This window comes from Nesoenas mayeri, assembly GCF_963082525.1.
Source record: "Nesoenas mayeri genome assembly, chromosome: 1".
NCBI classification, from domain to species: domain Eukaryota; kingdom Metazoa; phylum Chordata; class Aves; order Columbiformes; family Columbidae; genus Nesoenas; species Nesoenas mayeri.
Window position 1 is genome coordinate 35,339,822 of NC_137541.1, and position 21,808 is coordinate 35,361,629.

General features: G+C 40.3%; 1 protein-coding gene across 1 annotated transcript in view; it reads left to right on the forward strand.

Moving 5' to 3' along the window:
- The first annotated feature begins 6,934 nt into the window (after positions 1–6,934).
- Positions 6,935–21,808, forward strand: part of MON2 (MON2 homolog, regulator of endosome-to-Golgi trafficking) — a 78,443-nt gene continuing 63,569 nt past the window's right edge. Inside the window, exon 1 of the mRNA XM_080358500.1 lies at positions 6,935–7,157. Coding sequence (XP_080214626.1) covers positions 7,047–7,157 — 111 coding nt within the window. The 5' untranslated portion in view covers positions 6,935–7,046. The remainder of the gene's footprint in view (positions 7,158–21,808) is intronic.

Below are 21,808 nucleotides of genomic sequence, written 5' to 3' on the forward strand. Positions count from 1 at the left end.
TCACTCAGCAGCCCCAGGGCTGCAGTCTGGAATTATTATCTTGCAGAAGGATTCACCAGAGCCTGAGGAAAGCATCCAGCAGATTCTCCTCTCTGCTGCAGCAGCCAAAAAGAATTATTTTTACGCAGGGGAACACACTTCTCCTCTCCAGTGTTGTGTTGTGATCAGTAGATTGTCTGTAGGCTGCTAGGTGTCGGGAAGTATTTCTATAATTTTCATACAAGTTGAAGAACAGATAAAAAAGAAATTATTAAAAAGACGCAGGGGAGGCTTTTGGCAAATAGATGAGAGAGCAGCAAAACAAACAGATTGTAGCACAATGCGTATTTCTGACATTCTTGATGGGCATTTTTACGTCACGCATCCTGCAGTGAGAAGGAGATATTCAGTGAAAGACTTGTCCCAAGAGTGCAGCTGATCCGCTGTCAGGAGCTCTGGATCAAATAACACTGCCTAGAATCCAAATTATTTGGCTTTGAGACATGTATGCCTTTATTTCTAAACCAAGAATTCCTAATAACGGACGTGAAGATCGCAGTAAATTCTGATCAGAAGCGCAACATCGCTGAAGTTTCTCTGCCCTCTGGCCATGACCTCAGGCTGCGCTGATTGTTCAGAGGGCGGCAGGGACGGCCAGCCTGGGGTTTTTCAATGTAAACAACTGTCAAGTAAAATCTCCATCATGGTTTCGGTATTTCCTGCACTTGGCAGGAAAAAAAAAACATATCATGAATGGACTGTGTTACCATGCAGGGAAAATTCACAGGTGCAGCCTGAATAGATAATAATTCCGTTATCTAACAAATACTATTTATTGTGTAAGGGAATGAAAGACACATTCAGTTTAACGCACAGAGTAAGGTTTATTCCCCAGACCAGCCACACACTTCCTGTGGGAGATGGAAAAGCCATTTAATATGTCCTGACTAATGCTCAGTTTTATGTATGAAGGGTATGAGAGCTGCTGATAAGATTTGTGAATATCATGTATCTCTTTGTGTGTTGTTACACTGCTAGCTCTAAGACAGAAATAAATTAATTCAAGCACTGGACAGCAGTTCTTTCTCAGAAAATAGGTTAACAGGTTCAGCTGATTCAATTACCAGTATTCGAAAGGGCAGTCCAAAAGAACAAAAAGCAAAACCCATTGCTCTGAGAATTTGTCTGGATAAAAGTCCAGTAGGAAAAAATGGAAAAAACAGCTTTTCTGGCTGGTTATACAGGAGTCATGGAAGCATCTAAGCCTCTGTTTGAGCGATTTGTGTGTAGGCCCTGAAGTGATCACACTGTAACTCAATAGGGAATCATTACTGAGTATTTAGTATGTATCACAGGTCCGACATTTTGGGCATTGCTACTTAACATTTTTGTCAGACACTTTAAAGGTAATGTGATATAATTACTGATAGTTTGCTAATGACAAAGAGGATGATTCACTGACAGTCAGCAGCTGGGATTGCTCTTTTAGTTGACTAAACAAAATAAAATATGTATTAACATGCAAATATACAAACGAGATGTGTACTAACATGTAAATATGCACTCACACCTATGCAAAAAGTAAGTTCATGCTGGAAAACAAAGTATTTTTCAATTTGCTGGTAGATCTAACTTCCTCATACAACCCATCTTAAAGGAAGAAGGGTTTTGCTTCTATTCCATTAAAAGAAAAACAAACAAACAAACAAACAAAAAACACCAGGTACTAGGAAGGCTATTACCTCTGCTTTTGACCACACGGTTGATGGTATTTCATAACCTGACGTTTGTTTAGTACTAGTACTACGTATTGATTCAAATCAGTTACAAAAGTATAAAGAATCATTAGAAAAGTGAACTCAGAGGAAAAGCCACGATTCTTCCCGTCAGCATGAAACCAGTTCACTGCCACAGTGAAATCCGATAGTTCTGCCTCTGTAAAACGCAGCGACAGGACCCTGTTCTCATACTCAGAATCCGCATCTGCACGCATCTATCAGGACGGACTGAAACATCTGAAATTACCACAGCCCAGCACTATCCCATGTTTAATTGAATCAAAAGGACTGATGCACATCATTTGGAATGAACATAAATGCTGCTTCCAAGAGGTAATTTAACAAATCACAATAGGTCGCATGAGCATTTCAGTTGGCAATTAGGGCCATGAGGCTACAGAGAATTGTTTCAGTCACCCACTGGCCATCACAAAATAAAACAATTTTATAACAAAGCAAACAACAATAATCGCAGCATAATACAAAGTTGGCTTAACAGCTAACTAGTATTTTTAGCTTGCTAGTCAAAAACACGCCCTCAGAGATGTCCACAAACGCTGCTCCACCTTCTGACTCAAAACCAACTTGAATTGAAACTGAGCCATTCAAAACATACCAAAAAACAGGAAAGCACTTTTACTCAAGGATAGGAATAGTATCTATTGCAATGAAATGCAACTACAGTTGAGTCACATTCACAACCAAGGAAGTGTCACTTAAAAGGATCCTGGCTAGTTTAAATAGTTTAACTGCTCTGGTTTAGCTTAACTAATAGATCTTTTGCATTTACAAAAGGCATACATCAAAACAATAAAAAAGATCATGTTATGTTTAAGGGACACTCCTGAGATTCAGGCACATGTATAGTTCCAAATTCTGGTATTCAGCAGATCTGAAAGCCTTCAATTCTGCAACCCCTTGTATGATTACTTTCTGAAGCCATGAACAATCTTGCTGTATTTGGTTGGCAACGCTGAGCAGACTGAGTGTCAATTCTGGTACCTGAAAAGGTACGTGTGATAAATGTCAATGATAAAAAGTGAAGTAAGCAAATAGAACATATTTTCACAGTATCACAGTATCACAGTATGTTCTGGATTGGAAGGGACCTCAAAAGATCATCTAGTCCAATCCCCCTGCTGGAGCAGGAACGCCTAAGTGAGGTTGCACAGGAACTTGTCCAGGTGGGTCTTGAATGTCTCCAGAGGAGGAGACTCCACAACCTCCCTGGGCAGCCTGTTCCAGTGTCTGTCACCCTTACTGAGAAGAAGTTTTTTCTCAAATTTAAGTGGAACCTCTTGTGTTCCAGCTTGATCCCATTGCCCCTTGTCCTATCATTGTTTGCCAACGAGAAGAGCCTGGCTCCGTCCTCATGGCACTCACCCTTTATATATTTATAAACATTAATAAGGTCACCCCTCAGTCTCCTCTTCTCCAAAATAAAGAGACCAAGCTCCCTCAGCCTTTCCTCATAAGGGAGGTGCTCCACTCCCTTAATCATCTTGGTTGCCCTACGCTGGACCCTCTCCAGCAGTTCCTTGTCCTTCTTGAACTGAGGGGCCCAGAACTGGACACAATATTCCAGATGGGGTCTCACCAGGGCAGAGTAGAGGGGAAGGAGGACCTCTCTTGATCTACTTACCACCCCCCTTCTAATACATCCCAGGATGCCATTGGCCTTCCTGGCCACAAGGGCACAGTGCTGGCTCATGGTCATCCTGTTGTCCACCAGGACCCCCAGGATTTTAAACTAAGTCACCGAGATTTAAGCATCAAACACAGAATGGCCTTCTGATAAGACACACAGGAGACTGCACTTGATCTCAAAAACCCCTCCTATATAGTAGAAGTGTTGCTTATAAAAGTTATTTTATACCAAATTTCCTAAGATGCTGACAGCAGGTCTCACCAAATTCACAAGTGTTCCACTTGGTTCAAAAAGCATCCCAATGTATAAACACAAAATAGCTTATACAAAAAAGTTATCATAATCTCAGTTTTAGAAGCAGATGTAATTCCCCAGAATACATTGTTTCAGTGTTCTAAAATAATTTTGCATTCCAGTACCGTGAGTTGGGTATTAGTACAACTGTATGTCCAATTTTTGTCTGACTTAAAGAAGGGTGCTGTTAATCTGCAGAGAGGATAGCGGGTGACTGAAAGCTAAAGATTGTGTACTGTAACAGACAACTAAAAAGCTGCAGTAGAAATTTTTTCATGGATCTCAGCAGACAAATAAATATATGACTCTGTGATGTAATAAGAGAAAATTATTTGAAGATTCAAGAACATTAATATTTTTTGCTTATGAGAGGAGTAGCATACGGTCCTTTTTTTCCTAGTCTACAAAACAGAGCACTGATCAAACTGAGATTAATGAAAAGGGTGGAACATCAACCAGAAACAGCTTTAAAAAACATTTTATATGTTACACATAATGGAGGTGGCAGGGTTGCTATCAAGCTGTTAGAAACACGGCAAGCCTATAGCATGCTCCCAGTTCTGTGCCGCTACACACCTGGAATAAGAAAAGACGGATAACCAGCAGGTAAAAGCTAATATGATAAAAAAACCCCTAACATTGTGAAATAAGTTGCTTTTTCTGAAGAAACCACCATTTTATACAAATAGTATAAATTACAACACAAAAAATACACAAAACATTTCTAAGAGGTGTTAATAGTTTATATTCCAAAATATTTACCACTACTGCTCTTAATTATTTTTACAATCTTTTTACACAATCCTTAACCAAAAAAAAATCATACAGCAACAAGTTGTCAGTTTTACTCAAATCATCTATGCCCTCAGTATTTACTTCAGAAGCTGGCATTACTCCCTGAAGACGGGTGGACAAATTTACTGCTATGGCTTTGATTGAAGAAAACATCATCTGTCTTTCACGCAATTTAACTTATCAGGCATTCACAATGTCAGAGTGGCCACCCGTCCAAACTCAATGTTTGGAGTAATCTTGTTTGGTTAAACAAAACAGTAAGATTTGCAGGGAATTAGTATGCACATACATACTAATTTGCTGGTTTAAAATGTGATTAACCTCACTTCTTCTTACTTGTCTCAATATTGTTATCAAGGAAACATGGCCATATGACAGTTTTCCTCACTTTACTCATTTTGATTGCAGGGATAATAATGACAGTGGGATGCTTTCACTTAAGATGTCAAATTCAGGCAAATTCTATCCAAATTACTTGCTCCCTTTTAATAAGAAAGGCAGTGTTTTACAAGCTTACTGACCCTTATTCCACAATTTACTCAAATAGTTTCAGTATAGGCAGACAAGTAAATCCGGGGAATACCAATATGCCCATAGCTCACCATGTAAACAGCTGGAAACATCCAAACGACAAAAAAGGAAGCAAATCATTAAAGCTTACCTAAGAAATACCTAAGCATAGTCAATAATTAATTGACTCATGTCCCAGGAAATCATCCATGTTTCTTATGAAGACATTTGGATTGGTTTGTGAATTGCCATTGGGATCGAAGTCCAGAATGGAAGCACTTAGACAGGAAAATCCTTTGCAAAATGCTTATTGGTTAAGCATGTAAATAGTTTAGCATGTATAGAGCTGTCGAGAATGGACAGAGCAAAGGATTTTGAAAGCATAACAATGTTACAGAATCATGGGTTTGATTTGACTGAAGCGTGGAATCCTAATTCCTTGTCTAAAGGCACATAAAGTTTGTCCACCTAATTCAGTTGTGCCAGTATTACACGCAGTTTTAGAACCTCACATCCATTTATATGGTTCTGTCAAGTTAACAGCCAGTAACTTGAAAACATAAAAATAAACACCTTAAAATAATAAATTGCTGAGAAAGCAATCCCGCACTTTTCACCTTACAAAGTACACCTAAAGATTTGTGTCTACAGGTACAGTGTACCAGGGGGAGCCTGTTTACTATAGGGTTTGCAATGTAACCCTTTTACCTTTTTCATTACAAGACACACAAGGAAAAAGATAAAAAATCTTAGAATATTCTCTGAATAAGACTGAAGATTTTCAGGAAAATGAGGAAAAGCTGTTATTTAAAATAAAATTATTTTAAATAGTAAGACAGCAAAAATGTATTATGTTATGATTCTTCATAACTCCTTTTCAAGACTCCCAAGTTTAAAAACTGCAGACTGTAGAAACTCCAGAATGTCTTCTAACCCCCTGTGTTTATGGCAGGGCAACAGAACCATGCTGTGTTACGGGTAGGCAGCCACGGAAATACGGGATTTACAGCAACCAGAATATGGAGAAATAATTATTGCAACAGGGACCAAAACCTCTGTGAAATGTTCCATGATGAATAGTGTTTGTTCTCCAGAAGGAAGGTCCCAGGCAGCGTTCAGGCTGGGCTGCAGTTCCACGGGGAGTGTCACTCCAAGTACCAGGTACCGGCAGAAGATCTCATGCTCGTTCTTCAGGTGCCTGCTTTTGGAACGGGCCAAAGCTGGAAGGCTCCTGGGTTCAGAAGGACACTGCTGGTGACAAGGACAGTACCGAGAGCTGACTGCCCCCGTCCCCTCCTTTTTGCCCTGTGTTTATCTTCTCACGCAAGAGTCCAGTCTGGCTCAAAACCACAGAATGCTGTGTATGCGCACACATGGGCATGAACCTTCGCTCCTGCAGAACGCGAAGAACTTCACGATTCGCAGGGAAAACACAACAATCTGCCTCTCGTGTTTTGTTTGGGGTTTTGCGTGTTTTTTGTTGTTGTTTGTGGGTTTTTTGTGTGTTTGTTTTGTAGGGGTTTTAGTTTATTATTGTTATTATTAAGCCGCTTTCAGTGCCGACCTCGCAGACCACCTGCAGGTGCCCTGGGGCGAGGCCAAGGGTCTTCACCACCCCTCCCCACGTACTGCCCGTCCCCTCCCTGCTGCCGCTGGCGAGGGCTCTCCTCACTCCTGCCCACCGCCTCCTCCCCCCTCATGCCGCCCGGCCCGGCCCGGTGTGATTCCAGTGGCACGGCAGGAAAGGGGCAGCGCTCCCGCCCCGGCCCAACAGGGGCCCAGGAGGCCGGTGCCGGTGCCGCCTCCCGACAGCCGCCGCTCTCCCCGCCCCCGGGCCGTGTGTGCGGAAGCGGCCTGACGCGCGGCGCTGGCGGCGCCCGGGATTGTGGGAGCGGGGGGGCCGAGCGGCGGGGAAGGGGCCGAGGCCGGAGCCGACGGGTTCCGGTGTCGGGCGCAGACGTGTCGGCCGGGGCCGCGGGGCGAGAGGCGCTCTCTCTGCCCGCTCGGAACAGCGTCCGGCCCGGGGCCGGCCAGGCAGCGCCATGGCCGGGACCAGCAGCCCCGAAGCCGTGAAGAAGCTGCTGGAAAACATGCAGGGAGACCTGCGGAGCCTGAGCCTGGAGTGCCGGAAAAAATTTCCCCCCGTGAAGGAGGTGAGAGCGGGCTGAGCTTGAGCCGGGCCGGGCCGGGCGGTGGGCGCCGCTCCGGAGCGGCCTCCCGGGGCGCGGGGCCGGGCCGGAGCGGAGGCTGCCGGCGTGCCCGTGCGCCCTCAGCCCGGTGCCGCTCCGGTGCGGTCCGTCCTTCATGGCCGCGGGTTGCCGAGCGCTGCCTGTGCCGAGCCCCGGCTTTGCCTGGCGTGTTTGCTTGCGGGTGGTTGTTTTGGATGCGTTACGGAGACGGGGGGTGACATGGGCCGGGCTGGGTCAGCTCCGGGAGCGGGGCTGGGGAGAGGGATCCGCTGTTGACAGGGGCAACATGGGGGCAGCCCCGCTCCGCCCCCAGCGCCCTCCCGGGGGAACAGGCAAAGTTTGGCTTGGCTGTCTCGGCATCTCCTCAGCAAACTCACCCAGGCGGGCTCGGTGCTGAGGGTTCGGGCGCACGGCGGGCAGGCACCGAGCCGGTGCCTGACGGGCGGCCTTCGGATAGCCGTGGCCGGGGCTGGGGGGGCAGCCCCGCCGGCGGGAGCTCCTGGGGGTGGGGGGCCCCGCAAGTCTCGTTCGGGGGTGTCTGTGTGAGCGTGTGAGTGGCGCACACGCGTTCCCGAGCGGGGCTGCCCGCTCGGCGGGCGTTATTTCTCACTGTTGCGCGTCCGTGTCCGCCGGTGGTAACTGCGGGGTTCGCTGGTGATCGCCAGCGTGACCTGTCGTTTCGGGGTTACGTGGCTCTCCGGTGGTACGGTTACAACCGAGGAGGCTCGGGAGACGCAGAAATTTAGGCTGCTTTTTTCTCCCTTTCTAAAAATTTCATTTAATAAGCTCATGCTAGTAGGATTGCATGTTCTTTTTTTTTTCCAAACCTCAGTTTACTCTGTGCTCTGCTTGAGACTTCAGTAATCTTGATAAGCAGGTTTAACTGAAGAGACATCAGAATTTTTCTCTCTAATTTCAAGCATGCATATTATACAAGTGTTTCTGTAGTGTTTTTACACAGTCAGTTTAACTTTTTCCTTATCATTAGTTTGTCACCATTAAAAAATATTTTTTTCTATGCAATACTGGGAGGAAAAATACCGATGTATTAACTCAGATTAACCTGCAGAACCTGAAGGGCATCTGGGAAAATAAAGACTTTGTCAGTTTGGAAGGAAGGAATTAGGTATGTAGTGTGACTTTAGTTCAAATTAACTCTAGCATGTTTAATGTTGTATAAATCATTATACATTTTAACAGATGAATTGAAGCTATGGGTGTGCTTGTTTTGAAAGGCGTGAAATGACACACTATAACAGAACATGTTATAATATTTACGATTATAGGTTGCAGAGAAGTGCCTATGTGTTTGACAAACTGTGTGTGGTCACAGCAAAACAAGAGAAAGTTGTGATCAGTTCTGAGAAGTTGTGGGTGGTCACATGTAAATAAGAAAAAGTTGTGGTCCATGGAGTAGAAATCTGTGTGTGTGTTTTGGAGGAAGACGGGAGTGCTGCTCCCACTTTTTCCTGTGTTTTACTGTGTGACTGAGTAAATTGTTTGGTCTCTGAACAAGTTTCCCTGCTGTGTTCATGTTCACTTTATTGAAGATCTACGAAGGAGATGGGCAGTGTAATTCTTAAGCTAGTACTTTTAGTGAGGCTTCACTATGTTTACCGTGCTGGAGGTTAGAGTAATCACTATGTGTGCAGTTCCTGGTACTTGTTCAGCATGTTTGTGTTGTGTACTTTTATATCTTGACAGCGATTTGCATGACTTCATTGAAAACACTTAAAGTTTTTCAGTTTTGTGGAGTTCGGGTAAATTTATGGAGTAGTAGGTGGGACTTTTTCTGCTGTGAGTTGTGGGCTTTTGCAGAGGTCTCAGGGGAGAGCAGCCCTATAGTAGGATGTATGATACAGTTGCAGGAAACGATCTTACTTCCTCACTTCTGGAAGCCATTTTTTTTAAGTTTTAAAGGAAATGAATATCCTCTTCTGTCAAATTTCAACTGCTAAAGAGATATTTCTATGGCATGTTTAGTCTAATTGTGATTGGATTTGGCTAGAGCGATCAGAGGAATGGTATGTTCTTTTTAACTGATTTGGAACAGCACCAGCTTTTAAAACTGTGTTTAAACATAAGCTTTTTAAAACAAGTTCTCACTATTTATAATGTCACTTTTTAACCTGCAGTGTAACTAGACTGTGCTCATCACTACCACATGCAGGGTAATTTATGAGTTTATCTTGCAGCTGATGTGTATGCTTCCATATCACTTAACAAATAGCGATAAAGCTATTGAAACATTTCTAGTCCAAAATTAATGGTTATGAGCTGTATCGTAGCTGTTAGGTTTGATACGTACTTTATGAAGGCAAATGGTTTCAAACAATCTTTTCAGTTTCTGACATAATCTGAAATTTTGTCCATGGCTATTTGTTATCATCAGACATTTTTAAAATATTTATTCTGTATATAAAAAAAATTAATACTGGTAAAATTTTGCAAAAATTTCTACTTTTTGCTCAAATAATTAGAGTGAATCCTTTTTCTAATTAATACTGTAAGGAGTTAGAAAGTAGTATGAGCCTTTTTTTAATTAAAGAGGGGTTTAGTTTTCACTTTTAAAAGATCTTTCTAGTGCGTACGCTATTACAAACTAATATCATATCTATGAGGTATGGAGTGACCCAAACAATATTAAATTATTATTTCAACAGGCAGGTAGATAGCACTGCTGAAGAGCTTTATTGGATGATTTTTCTTTTTTTGGTGGGGGGGGACTGCAGCAGAAGAGGGGACAGCCAGCTGGGGGATCCCACAGACTGTGGGATTTAGGCCTTACCTCATGTGCTGGAATTAAGATCTTAAACCCTTGTTTGAAACAGAACTTGAACTCTTAATTGTTTTAAGCACTTCCATATTTTTCTATTACTTCTGAGTCTGTAAAGTTTTCTTAGTAGGTCACATTTATGTGGAAATCATGTAGTTTTAAGTCCAGTCACTTATAACAGTGGATTCTGAGGTTTTTGCTAACTCTGATAATCTGTTAAGAAGCATTGAAATTACTGGGTTTCTCCCAATGTTAAACTTCTGACAAATAGGTGGCAAGTTTCCTTTCCCTACTTAGGGCTTTTAACTGAGAAATAACAATGTATTTTTGTTCCCAAAGCAATCCATGCCTCTTCTTTGCTCTGTGTGAGGAATAATATCCGTGTAGGATTTTCCTAGGTGGTGCTGCTTAATAAATTGAGAATGGGAATTACAGAAAGAACCTGTGGGTTTGAAATAGTGTCGCTGATGATGTTTGGGGATTAACTAATGTGCTGGATTTATTTTCCTTAAGGGCGTGGGGAACACCAGTTACCATAAGACTTCAGACCCATGCCTATTTGTTGTTAGGTGTTTTTTCTGTTTGATACTTGCTCAGATCAGCACTGACTACAGAATTGTACTAAGCATGAGAGCGATATACTGTGATCAAGGAGTTATTTGGTGGTCACATCTGTGGTATGCCAAAAAACAGTTTATATTGGCAGACACACATGTAATGACATTGAGAAAAAGCGTATTTGTATTTTCACACTTAGAAAAATAGACACCAACCAGAGATGTGATAGAAACTCTCAGGGCGAGAGTAAACAGTATCTTTGGAGATTGAAATTACAGAGGATGAAGCAGTTTTAGGTACAGACATCAGTTGTGCTCATGTTATCTTAAGTAATTTGGCATTTCTCCTAGAAGATGATACCACTTGATCATTATTCTGTTGGCTTTAATATGGTGGGCTCTGACTTTGCCCTATATGAGAGCATTGTGATGCTTCTAACTCTGGGCTGAGTTGTGTGGCACATGCATAAGGCTTTATAAACTATTTTAACCTGCTAGTGTCTGAAGTTGCAATATCCTGTGCTGGGTGTGTGCTCTCTTTAGTGAACTGGAATAGGAATTTTGTCTTACCACAAAACTGAAAGTAGTTCAGTGTGCTAAACAGGTTACTTGCTGTTTCTTATCACTAAATGAAAATGTTGCGTCTAATTTGGTTAGACAATTTCATTGCGTAAGAAACATTAGAAATACACGGGGAAAATATTTATAATTAGCAGAAATAATGGAGTTAAAAGGGAAAATAAGTGTAGATAAAAAGTTATGCTCAGCCTGATTTCCAGTGGCATGCAACTCCTTGTTTACACAGATACAGTCCAACAGTCTCAGCTTTCTAGCTTGTAGTCTTTATGCTGACCCAGGTTTTTACCTTGCTTTTAAACAGCAGGAAAAGCTGCTGTGGGTTTGGGGCAGCTGGGCCTGGCTCAGACCCTTGGTGGGACAGGCCGTGCTCTCTGCTCAGCAGCTGTGTGACAGGTTGCAGGGGTCTGTGTGTTTTAGGTTGGTTGCTGCTGCTGTGGTCATTTGGAACTGTAGGCCTGGTAAAGAAACAGCGTTCAACCTCCCTCAACCTGCAAGAGCAGCACAGGTTTAGCCTTGAGAACTTTGGCTGGATGAAGTGCTCTCTTGGGACTCCCGAAAGATAGCTTGGGTAGCTTCTCTGTACTGCTTCTTTTCCAGACATTTGTTTGAAATGCAGCATTGCTTTTGATTAACTATTTATTGAGTTGTGTGTGCCTTTGGCATACAGACTTGTTTGTGAAAATGTTGTAAATTAATTTGTTGTATCTAGGAAAAAGAATAGAACCCAATTTTACTACTTTTTTTTTTTTTTTTTTTTTCAATAAGCAACTCTATTTGCAGTCAAGTAGCCTTACATTTTTTTTTTTTTGGCAAAAGTTAAAGAATCCAGATTTTACTGACTTTCAGCTAGATCAAACTTTTACATTATTTAATTACAGTAAAAGTGATGTGGGCCAGCTGAGCTAAAAGATTTGATCTGCCCTTTCTGTTGGGTTCTCTAAATACAGGTTTTATTCATCCATTACTTCCTTTGGAGTCCACTCCTGTCTGCAGTGAGTGACATACGCGACAGTTTTATCACTTGGGTTAAATCATTCTTGTTTTGCAGTGATATACTGATCTTGAACACATCTTAGGGCTAATGCCAAAAAATTTCTTGGGAAGGTTGTTATTTTAGGGAACATCTCCGATGTCATTGGGTAGCTGTATGAAACTAAATATGAGCATGTATACCAAAATTTAAACATCAGTTAAAAAAATACAGGTCAGTTAATTAGGCTTAAAATGTCAAAGTGATGCAACTGGAAGGGACAGTTAAAGAATGTGTGAATATTAGCTGTTTGTTCTGTGACAGTAACAATATTTCTGAAAATCTGTTGAATGTAGTGCAGTACACAAATCACAGAAGGCTAAGAAATAAAACAGCTTACTGAAATGCCTTGTGATTTGGGTGTTTGAGTTGCTTGATGTATTGCAAACATTGAATGGTTTCAGAGAGCAAAAGGATGAGCCAAGCTGCCTGGCAAAGAACAAACTTCTGTATGTAGACCGTTTTCTGCTTTATTTTTTTATTTAAAAGGTTTAAATAATTCTGATACTATAGCCTACAGGGAACTTAACCTACACTGAACTTTCCAGGTTGGTTAATTTTCAGGTCTTTACAACATTAGTTCAGAAGGATGCAAATACTGTAGAGTTTTTTGTTTTCTTTAATGGGTATTCACTTAACTAGTAATTTGAAGGTTCTTTTGAAATGTAGAAATTATGGTCTGTAAAATCCATATTGCCACAATTAGGCAGCTTGCACTCAAGCATGTGTTTTGTGCATGTGACTGGAGATTATTCTCTTGCATTCTTGAGTTGCCAGCCAGTAGCTGAGCTGGTAACTTGAAACAGGTGATTTGTAATATTTCCAACAGTTCTTTTTATAATCCCTGATCTTTATGAATTGCTCTGTTTGGTAGCTTTGTACCTGGACTCCATTAATTTTACAGTGGTTTAAATTTAATATTGATCTATGTAGAGTTGTATTTTTTCAAAAATTATATTTTTTAAAGTGTACTGTTACATTTCCAAGGGACTGTCATCTATTAAAATGTGTTCTAAGCTTCAAGATTTATTATAAAGCCTAAATTTCATGTCATCATTTTAGTCTTTGGTAAGAAATGTCATATGTTCAAAAATTATTCAGTCTGTCACCTACACGTTAGGTATCTTTGCCACTTGAGATATGTTATTGTTTCTTCCTTGGCTTCCAGGAGCTGATCAGAAGAGCATGGGGTCTCTGCTCTCTATGTGTAGTTGTCTCACATACAGAGGTTTAAGCTTAGAGCTCTGCATTAGGCCCCTACTAGCAGGTCAGCTGAATTAGCTTAGGGAGAGGCTTTAAGAATTAAGGAGCATTCAGCAGAGACTAAATCTCCATTGTAATGGGAGTCTAAATATTTAAATTTGTGTATCTTAATCTCTGATTGAATCTCCATTTGCCTCCTGTGTCTTCCTGAAGATTATATTGGAAACCTGTAGCAGAAGTTGGAAATTCTTGGTGACTCTGGTTCTCAAGTAGTGCCCAGACTGCTGACTGCTATTTCTTTTTACCAGGTGCCAGGCAAATTGGCATTGCTGAACCTGACTGGGTGACTCTGAATTTAGTACTTGTGGCAAAGCCTCAGGAGTTTCCTGGTCCCATTTGTTTTAATCAACAAACTGAAGGTGAACTCAGTTTGCACGTGAAGTGTAAATCTCCTAATACTCTGAAACATGATGGTGTTTGGGTTTTTTTTGTTGTTTTTTTTTGTTGTTTTTTTTTTTTTTTTTGTTTTTTAATGTAGTGATGATTGTTGTAATGAAAGTATGTCATGAAAAGTGAAGTGCTCTGTTTCAGTGATTTATAATCAGTTGTGTAGTACTTGACAGATCACTCAGAAATCTATTAATAGTAGACATGAGCTCTCAAGATATCTATACATTAAGTTTATATAAATGTTGTGGTTTAACCTGAGCTAGCAATACAACCACAATAGCTACTCACTCACCCCTTCCTCCCCTCCGCCCAATTAGGGGAGAGAATCAAAAGAGAAGGGAGAAACTTGGATTGAGATGAAGACAGTTTAATAAAATAACAAAATACTAATATACTACTTATAAATATGTATGTATATATATAATAGGAATAAAAGATACTCAAGGCAATTCCTCATGAACACACTGAGCAGCCATTTGCAGGAAATGGCACGTGGTCCCAAAGCGGATCTCAGGGAGAGAAAAGGGAGGAAAAAGGCAGGAAAGCCCAGAGGCCTCTTAAAAACAAGAAAAGCCAGACTAAACATCCCACACCAAAAACTCCCCTGGCTCCGACAAAAAGAGCAAAGAGAAGAGCAGAGCCAGTCAGGAGGCCCTGAGTCCTTATATATGAAGCATGACACTAAAGGGATGGAATACTCTTATTGATCCGTCTGGATGTCAGTCAGGCTCTGCCCCATCCATCCCTTCCTTCCTTGATGCCTCACACCTGTGGGCAGACCACTGAGAGTGTCCTTGGCTCTCAGACCAGAGCAATTAAAAACAATATCTCTGTGTTACCTCTTGTTCTCAAACTAAGGCCAAATAATGAGCGTGCTAGTTATGGAAAAGAAAGGTTTCTAACTGCATGAAGAAAAGTAACCCATTTTCAGTTAAGCCAGCACAATATATATACATGTATAGTATATATATACATAATTTATATATAATTCAAAATACAGGGTATCCTGACTCCATCTGTGGAAGAGAAGTATAACTTAAGAGTTTACTGCTAATTGGCTGTGTTTCTTCTATATCAAGGCTTGGTTAGCTTTACTTCTTTGTGTCTACATCAGTGCTGTTCAGTAATGAGTTGTTTTATGTTGTTCACTCTGATTTCTTCTGTTGATTTATATGTGGTGGTTTTTCCAGCTGAGGTGTAATATTTTGATTGTCAAATGAGAACTCCTGATATTAAATATTTGTATTTCATTATCTTTACCTCCACACTCACATCAAGTGAAGTACCTCCAGAGGCAACAGCTCTGAAGCAATTTAGATAACACTGGCACCTCTCCTGGCATTATTGACAATTCACCTTCAGGATTCTGATTTTGCTGCTGATGCTGCAAACTGACAATTTCAGAAGATTAATGGACCAGAGGAGCAGTCATTCCTATCATGTGAAAGAGCACTTTTAATATGAGGGCAACTAATATAGTTTGCACTAAACCTGGAAATGAACAAGGTTGCTTGTTTTTAAAAAAACAAGAAAAAAACCCCAAACTGCAGTGTCATAAATCTTGAATTGGTGGAGAAAGTGTATAATAGAGTCAGTTAATCCTTTTTATTTCTTCTTACAGCATTGGAGCTCTGGTAATTGAGAATGGCACCATTCTTGATTCAAGTCTAGCAGGAATTAGAGTTTGGTTTCTTCAGCTGTTGTTGTGTCTGTGATTTGGATCAGAAATGTACAAGATTTATTTCCTACATTGAGCATAAATAGATAATAATGTAGAATAAACCAGAGCAATTTTTCTTCTGTCTCAGGTAAAGTGTGGACAGCTGAAGAAGGTACTTTGTATATGAATAGAGACTGATGGTTTGTTTGCAATTTCTTGTCTTTGTTTGCTAAATAAAGGTAATACAAGCAAATGCAGCAAATATATTAATTTTTTGATTTAAAAACAAACAAAAGGTCAGTCAGGCTGTTCAACAGTTCACATGAATCACGCATTCCAAACTTAAAAATCTAGAAAACTATAGCTGGTTTTGTATTGAAGATTGTGTGACACTAGAAGGGGTTTACCAAAATACAACTTTCAGTTTACAGGAAAATTGATACTATTTTACCATGATTGTAAGATTCTGTGGAAAAAAATTACAGTGAAAAACTTGTGGAGGAATTGTAGAATATGAAGTGATTTGAAAAGAACATTATTGCTTTCAGTGTTCCCTGCTTTCTTTCTGTGCTTGTACATATACAAGGATGGTGCACACATCTGAACAGCAGTTACAGACTGCATCACGTTCACTATAGCCTCCGGTTAGGAAGCCATAGACTTTAACAAGACCTCCCCTTAGTCTTGTCTTCTTCAGACTGAACAAGTGCAGCTCTTGCAGCATCTCCTTATCTGTTTTTGTCCATCCCCTAGCTGTTTTGGCAGACCTCCAACGAACTTGCTCCATCATGTCAATGTCTTCCTTGCATTGGGGAGGCTAAAACTGGTCCTATTATTCCAGCAATAGTCCTACAAGAGCCAAAGAGAGGGAAGGACTCCCCTCCACCTCCTGCCTGTGTTCTTGCTAATACTGTGCAGCATGCAATTGACCACTTTTATTGCAAGGGTTCACTGCTGGCTCTTATTTTCACTTTGTTGTCCACCAAGACCCTGGGTCATCCGCTGCATAGCCACAGCCTGCAGCCTGTACTTGTGTGTGGAGCTGGATTTGCATTGGCTTTTGTTGAACTTCATGAGGTTTGTACCAGCTCATTTCTCTGAATACACCTTACCTGGCCCTGGAATATTCATCAGTACCCTGAATTTTATACTTGTCTGCGGATTCTATGCCTTTATCCAGGCTGCTAATAAAGGATGTTAAACAGTGTAAGCCCCAGTATCCATCCCTGAGGAGCACCACTAGTAACTGATTACTAGTTGGACTTCAGACAGTTTGTAATGACCCTTTCAGCCAATCTTTCTCCCACTTTACTGTCCACTTGTCCATATCTCACCAATTTTACTATAAGGATAAAATTGGAGATGGAATCAAAGGCTTTGCTATAGTGAAGATATAAAGTAGGTAGTGCCCTCCCCTTATCCACATAGCCCATCATCTCATTGTAGAAGGCAGTTGGGTTCACCAGCTCATGCTAAATTTGTGTTGGGTGTTGTAGTCGTCTTCTTGTCCTGCCTGTGCCTAGAAATCGCTTCCAGGAGGATTTGTTCCATAACCTTCCCAGGGAGTGACATGAAGTGACTGGCCTGTAGTGCCCTGAATGTTCCTCCATGCCCTCCCTCAAATGTGTGTGGTGCTTACCTCTTCCCAGTCACCAATAACTTTCCTCACTCATCATGACCCTGATAGAGAGTGTCCTTTCAATGACTTTGGCCTTTGGGTGCACGGGCTTGTATGTGTCCAGTTGACAAGTATTTGGTTTGTATATTCGCTACCTGTACCTGCCTTTACGGCAGGTGGTGCTCCATTCCCAGAGACTCTGCTTGTAGGCTTTGCTTCAAGCCAGTAGAATGTGAGCAAGCTTTAATCCAAGTACATGAAATCATTAAATGTAATAAATCCCCATGAGTGCACAGTGCTGTCATATCAGAACTGGCGTTTCACGTGTTTAAATCACAGGTAGAATGAACATATATAAAAAAAAGGGTCTGAGTAGGGATTGTACTCCTGAGGAGGAAGATAAAATTACAGAAGGCAAGTACAGTGCTTTTTCGTACAAATGTGGTATACTCCAGTGCTTTCATCATGGTGATTTAGTGTGGAGCTTTTTGTGTGTCTGTTTCCAAATAATAGTTTAGCAGTACAGTCATGGTCCAGAATGTCCTTTTGCAAAGCAAGTCAGAATAACAATGAAGTGAAACTGTACTTCAGACAGGAAGATCTCTTATCTAAACTATTGGGTATGGGGTTAGTGTTCCAGTTGGAAAAGCAGATAATGATGAACAGAAAAAAATTGCTATTTTATTTCATGTAATAGATATCAAAGTGACCACAGATGACATAGATTACCCTCATCCGGTCTTAGTAGAAGGTTGGCAAATGATGTGATGTAGATACCAATACAGAGCATAATTCCCAGAAACATTCCTGAATGGTTTTATTTTTAGAAGAGAGAAATCAAAAGCTTCCGTCGCAAGAGCTGCAAACATTACAGCAATTTTGGTATCTCTAGAGATAGTAATTTACTCTGAATATACAATCAAAATACAAATCGTCATTCAAAGCACTGGCAGTGGAAATTCTTTATTTCATTAATTTTTGGTAACAATACTATCACATTTAGAAGTTCATACAAAAATATATTTAACTTTAGATCAATCCATAGTAGAAATCAGCACATGCCTGGTTGTTGTGTGTATATATAATTTTTGGTTCAAAAAAATATGGATGGTGACTTCTGGTCCTAATTGTAAGATACCAGTTTCTTTGTAGATCAACAAGTTCATCCTTTTACAAATCTTTTTGAAGATCCTTTTTTGAAACTTTTAAAAAATTGCTGATATGGCAGAGATAGTGGATTTTTTTTTTTTCACATTCTGAAAAGGGTCTCTGGTAAGAGAGAGAGTCAAGATTAGAATTTTGTGTCATCTTTCCCTTATCAAAATTGTTAGCTATGTTATTATTTTTCAATGAAAGAAGTGTAGCTCTCCCATGTGTACTCCAGAGTAAGGGCAAATCTGTAGGGATTACTGTAGATAAACTGATGTGCGGTTGGATCACATCCCTCTGGTACCTTTCTTGCCCATCTGTTCGCTTTGCAATAGAGGTCCGTGATGTCTTTACCTGGGAGAAGTAAGCTGCTAAATAATTACACAGGTATGTGTTCAAGCATACACCGTGCCATTACTCCTTGTGGCCGTTCTTGGGCTCCCAGCTAACATTATGACAATCACGGAGTTAGCTATAGTGGTATATTTCGGTAACGTAGTCTGTCCGCTGCAGCTGGGTTCGAGTGTCCTCAGGGTCCATGGAAGACAGATTTGAGGAACCCATGCCTTTCAGATGCACTTACCGCTCTGCTGCTGATAGGGGTGGCTTGCCTTTATGTCATCCTGAACATCAGAACTTCATACCCCTGTTATCCTGATACCTCACATACTATTTATGAGTTATAGATCTTTAAATATGTGCATGCAGACTGTAATGTAGACAAATTTAGCTCTTGAATGTTACTTGGATATTAGAAAATGTTGGTTCTGCTTGAGGATGGGTCAAGTTTTTGCTTGTTGAGTGCCTGAGCCAAAATTACCTGTCTCTGTTACCTGATTGGTGCTTTTGGCCCTACACAAGGACCACAGCACATCTAATGACAGGAAGGCTGAAGTTCTTCCCTGTTTGAACTGTGGACTGACAAATCCGTGAGGACACAAAGAGTTTTGGATCTGAGAAACTCTTAAAGCTTGGTTTGAAAGTCTCTGACTTTCCACATCCTGGTCCCTCTTGTGTAGAGAGCCTCTGGCTATAAGGCAGCCTCAGGGTGAGGTTCTCGGAGAGCTGTGAATGCTGTTGTCAGGCTGTACCTTGGGAGAGGAACTTTGAGGCCAGGTGGTAGATATTATGCACAGGCATCTTTTCAGTCTATGTGGAACTGCACTATGTGTGTCTTGATTTTTTTTGTATGTAAATTCTCCATTTTCCTTACTTTGATTTCTGTGAAGGTTGATTTCCATGTAATCAGCAAATACTTGGTAAGTTCCAAGGAAGCAGAAAGATGATGGGCAAGTGCTTGAGCCCAGAGAGTCCTGTTGAATTTTGCTCTGAGATTATTGACTGTTTGATTAAAACGAAGTACTGGAAGAGATTGACTTGAATATGTGCTGTTCTTCATCAGTATTTCCCCTGCCCACACTGGGTGCTGTAGTTGCTTCAACAGAAACATGAAGCAAAACTCAGTAATGGCAACTGTACGTTTGAGACATTTTATTATCAGTTTGTTTCAAGGTTATTAAAATAGCAGAATAGGAAATCTAATTAACTGAAGGTTTCAGGTACACTTGAGCTTTGTTATGTTACAGAAATTAGGTGGATTTGTTTCTTTTTAAAATTAAAGACATAACTGACTTGCTCATTAGATTGCTATTAACTGTGGTGCTAAGGGAAACTGATAATGTTATTATACTTTAAAAAGTGGTAACTTCTTTAGAAACATCTTGCCTTGTGTTTTTGTGAACATCAACTATCATGTGTAGCCATAAATACACAGTATGATGCTGACCAGCTCCTTTTTTAGTCTTTTTATAATGGGACAGTGTCCTGAAGAGTGCTGTGGTAATTGATGTCAATTTGTAAACTTAAAATCTATTAATATCCCTTTTAATTTGCCACGTTAAACTGATGAAATGGGTACAATCCAAGTTTACTTATATTAGTGTATACAGAATAGCCAAATGGTTGTTTATAGTCTCATTTTTTCTACTGGTTATTTGTGATCAGCTGAGGTAATTTTTTTTGTAAATGTTAGTATGTGGTGTTTTTTACATATGTTGGTGGAGTGTGGTTTTTTTTTTCTTTTTTCTCCTTTTTTTTTTTTTTGATGGGATGTGTGTAATTAGAGTAATTAGTTCTTAACTGTAAACGTTTTGAATTAGTATTATAAATATTAACCATAACATAATGCAGATGATCATAGAACTTCCTGTATCTCATGGAGGAAAACAGTTACATTCAGAGCGGTAGTAGAAAGTCTAATAGTTGTTGTTTTGTTTTACCTTAGTTATAAAAAATATATGCTATTTTGTATAAAGCTAGCATGGAAACAACTACACTGGGAGACCTTATCTTGGACGTGTTTTTTCCGTCTGTGCAGAGTGCACGGTGTTTGTGAATGTCATGCCCATGGGCAGGCTTAATATTTCTTTGACTCAGAGTGAGTTTATCTCTCCTGGCAAGAAAGAAATCGATTGCCACTAGATGTGATGAGGTTTAGTTGGAAGATAATTGAAGCTGGACTGTGACAAATCCTTGATATTAATTAATAGGAACAATTTGTTGTGACAAGACACCCTCCTAATTAGCTGACACTTTATAACTGAAGAAGAACGGGGATTGACTTAAAACTTAAGACACTTCAACACATTGAGTTAATGTAATTAAAATAAATGAGGACTGCATTTGGCACTCTTCGTTTTAATTATGCGAAGGATATATTTGCATGTCACTTTGTGCTCATTTGAGCATGTTGTATGTTAGTTCAAGCACTGTGGATGTTATTCTGTCTGTATTTTTGAAATAGAAACACTATGTTCAGCAAAGCTTAAATAATTATCTAGAATTTCACAGATCTCTTCAATGATCTTTAAGCAGTGTTTAGCTTTTCTGTGTTGCTTTGGGAAATAAAAATAAATTGAAATTTTCAATTTGGCATTTAATTTAGCTATTTAAAAAATATTTATATCAACTCAATGAAAATATTTGTTTATTAATTTATACAGTCATCTTAACCTTTCTGGGAAATCCTGTTGGAGTAATGTTTTGCTGGAGGGGGAATATTACTCCTTGGTAGAGCTTCATCTACTGTCACTTGCTTATTTCTGCTGCCACAGCTTGTCTAATCTGTTTTATAGTGATGGCACTCTTCTTTAAATAGCAGTATCAGAGAAAAATGGAAATGTTTAGTGTGGGAAGTACACAGAAACACAAAGCTCCAATAAAAGGGGAAATGTACTTTCAAATTTGACAGGACAGTATTTTCCAGCAATGTGTCCTATCATTTAGGAAAACCTGTTGCATTTATTTTGGTGCACAGTGTATTCAACATTATTTCTTTAGTTGTTTCCAGAGATTTATAGCATATTAATGGAACTAAAAAACGAAGAGGCGCCATTTGCAATGTATTCTTGTGTTTTGTACACAAAAACTTGTCAGAAATCGTAATTTTGAAAGGCAAAGCTTCAATGTTATATTTTCAGTTTGGCTTGATTTCGTTAGAGAACATGACTTCAGTGATTCATGCTGGGGAGCATTTGTTGGCAGCTGAGGAGAGAACCGCTGTTCTGTGCAGCTGTTTTTGACCCCTCAGTGGG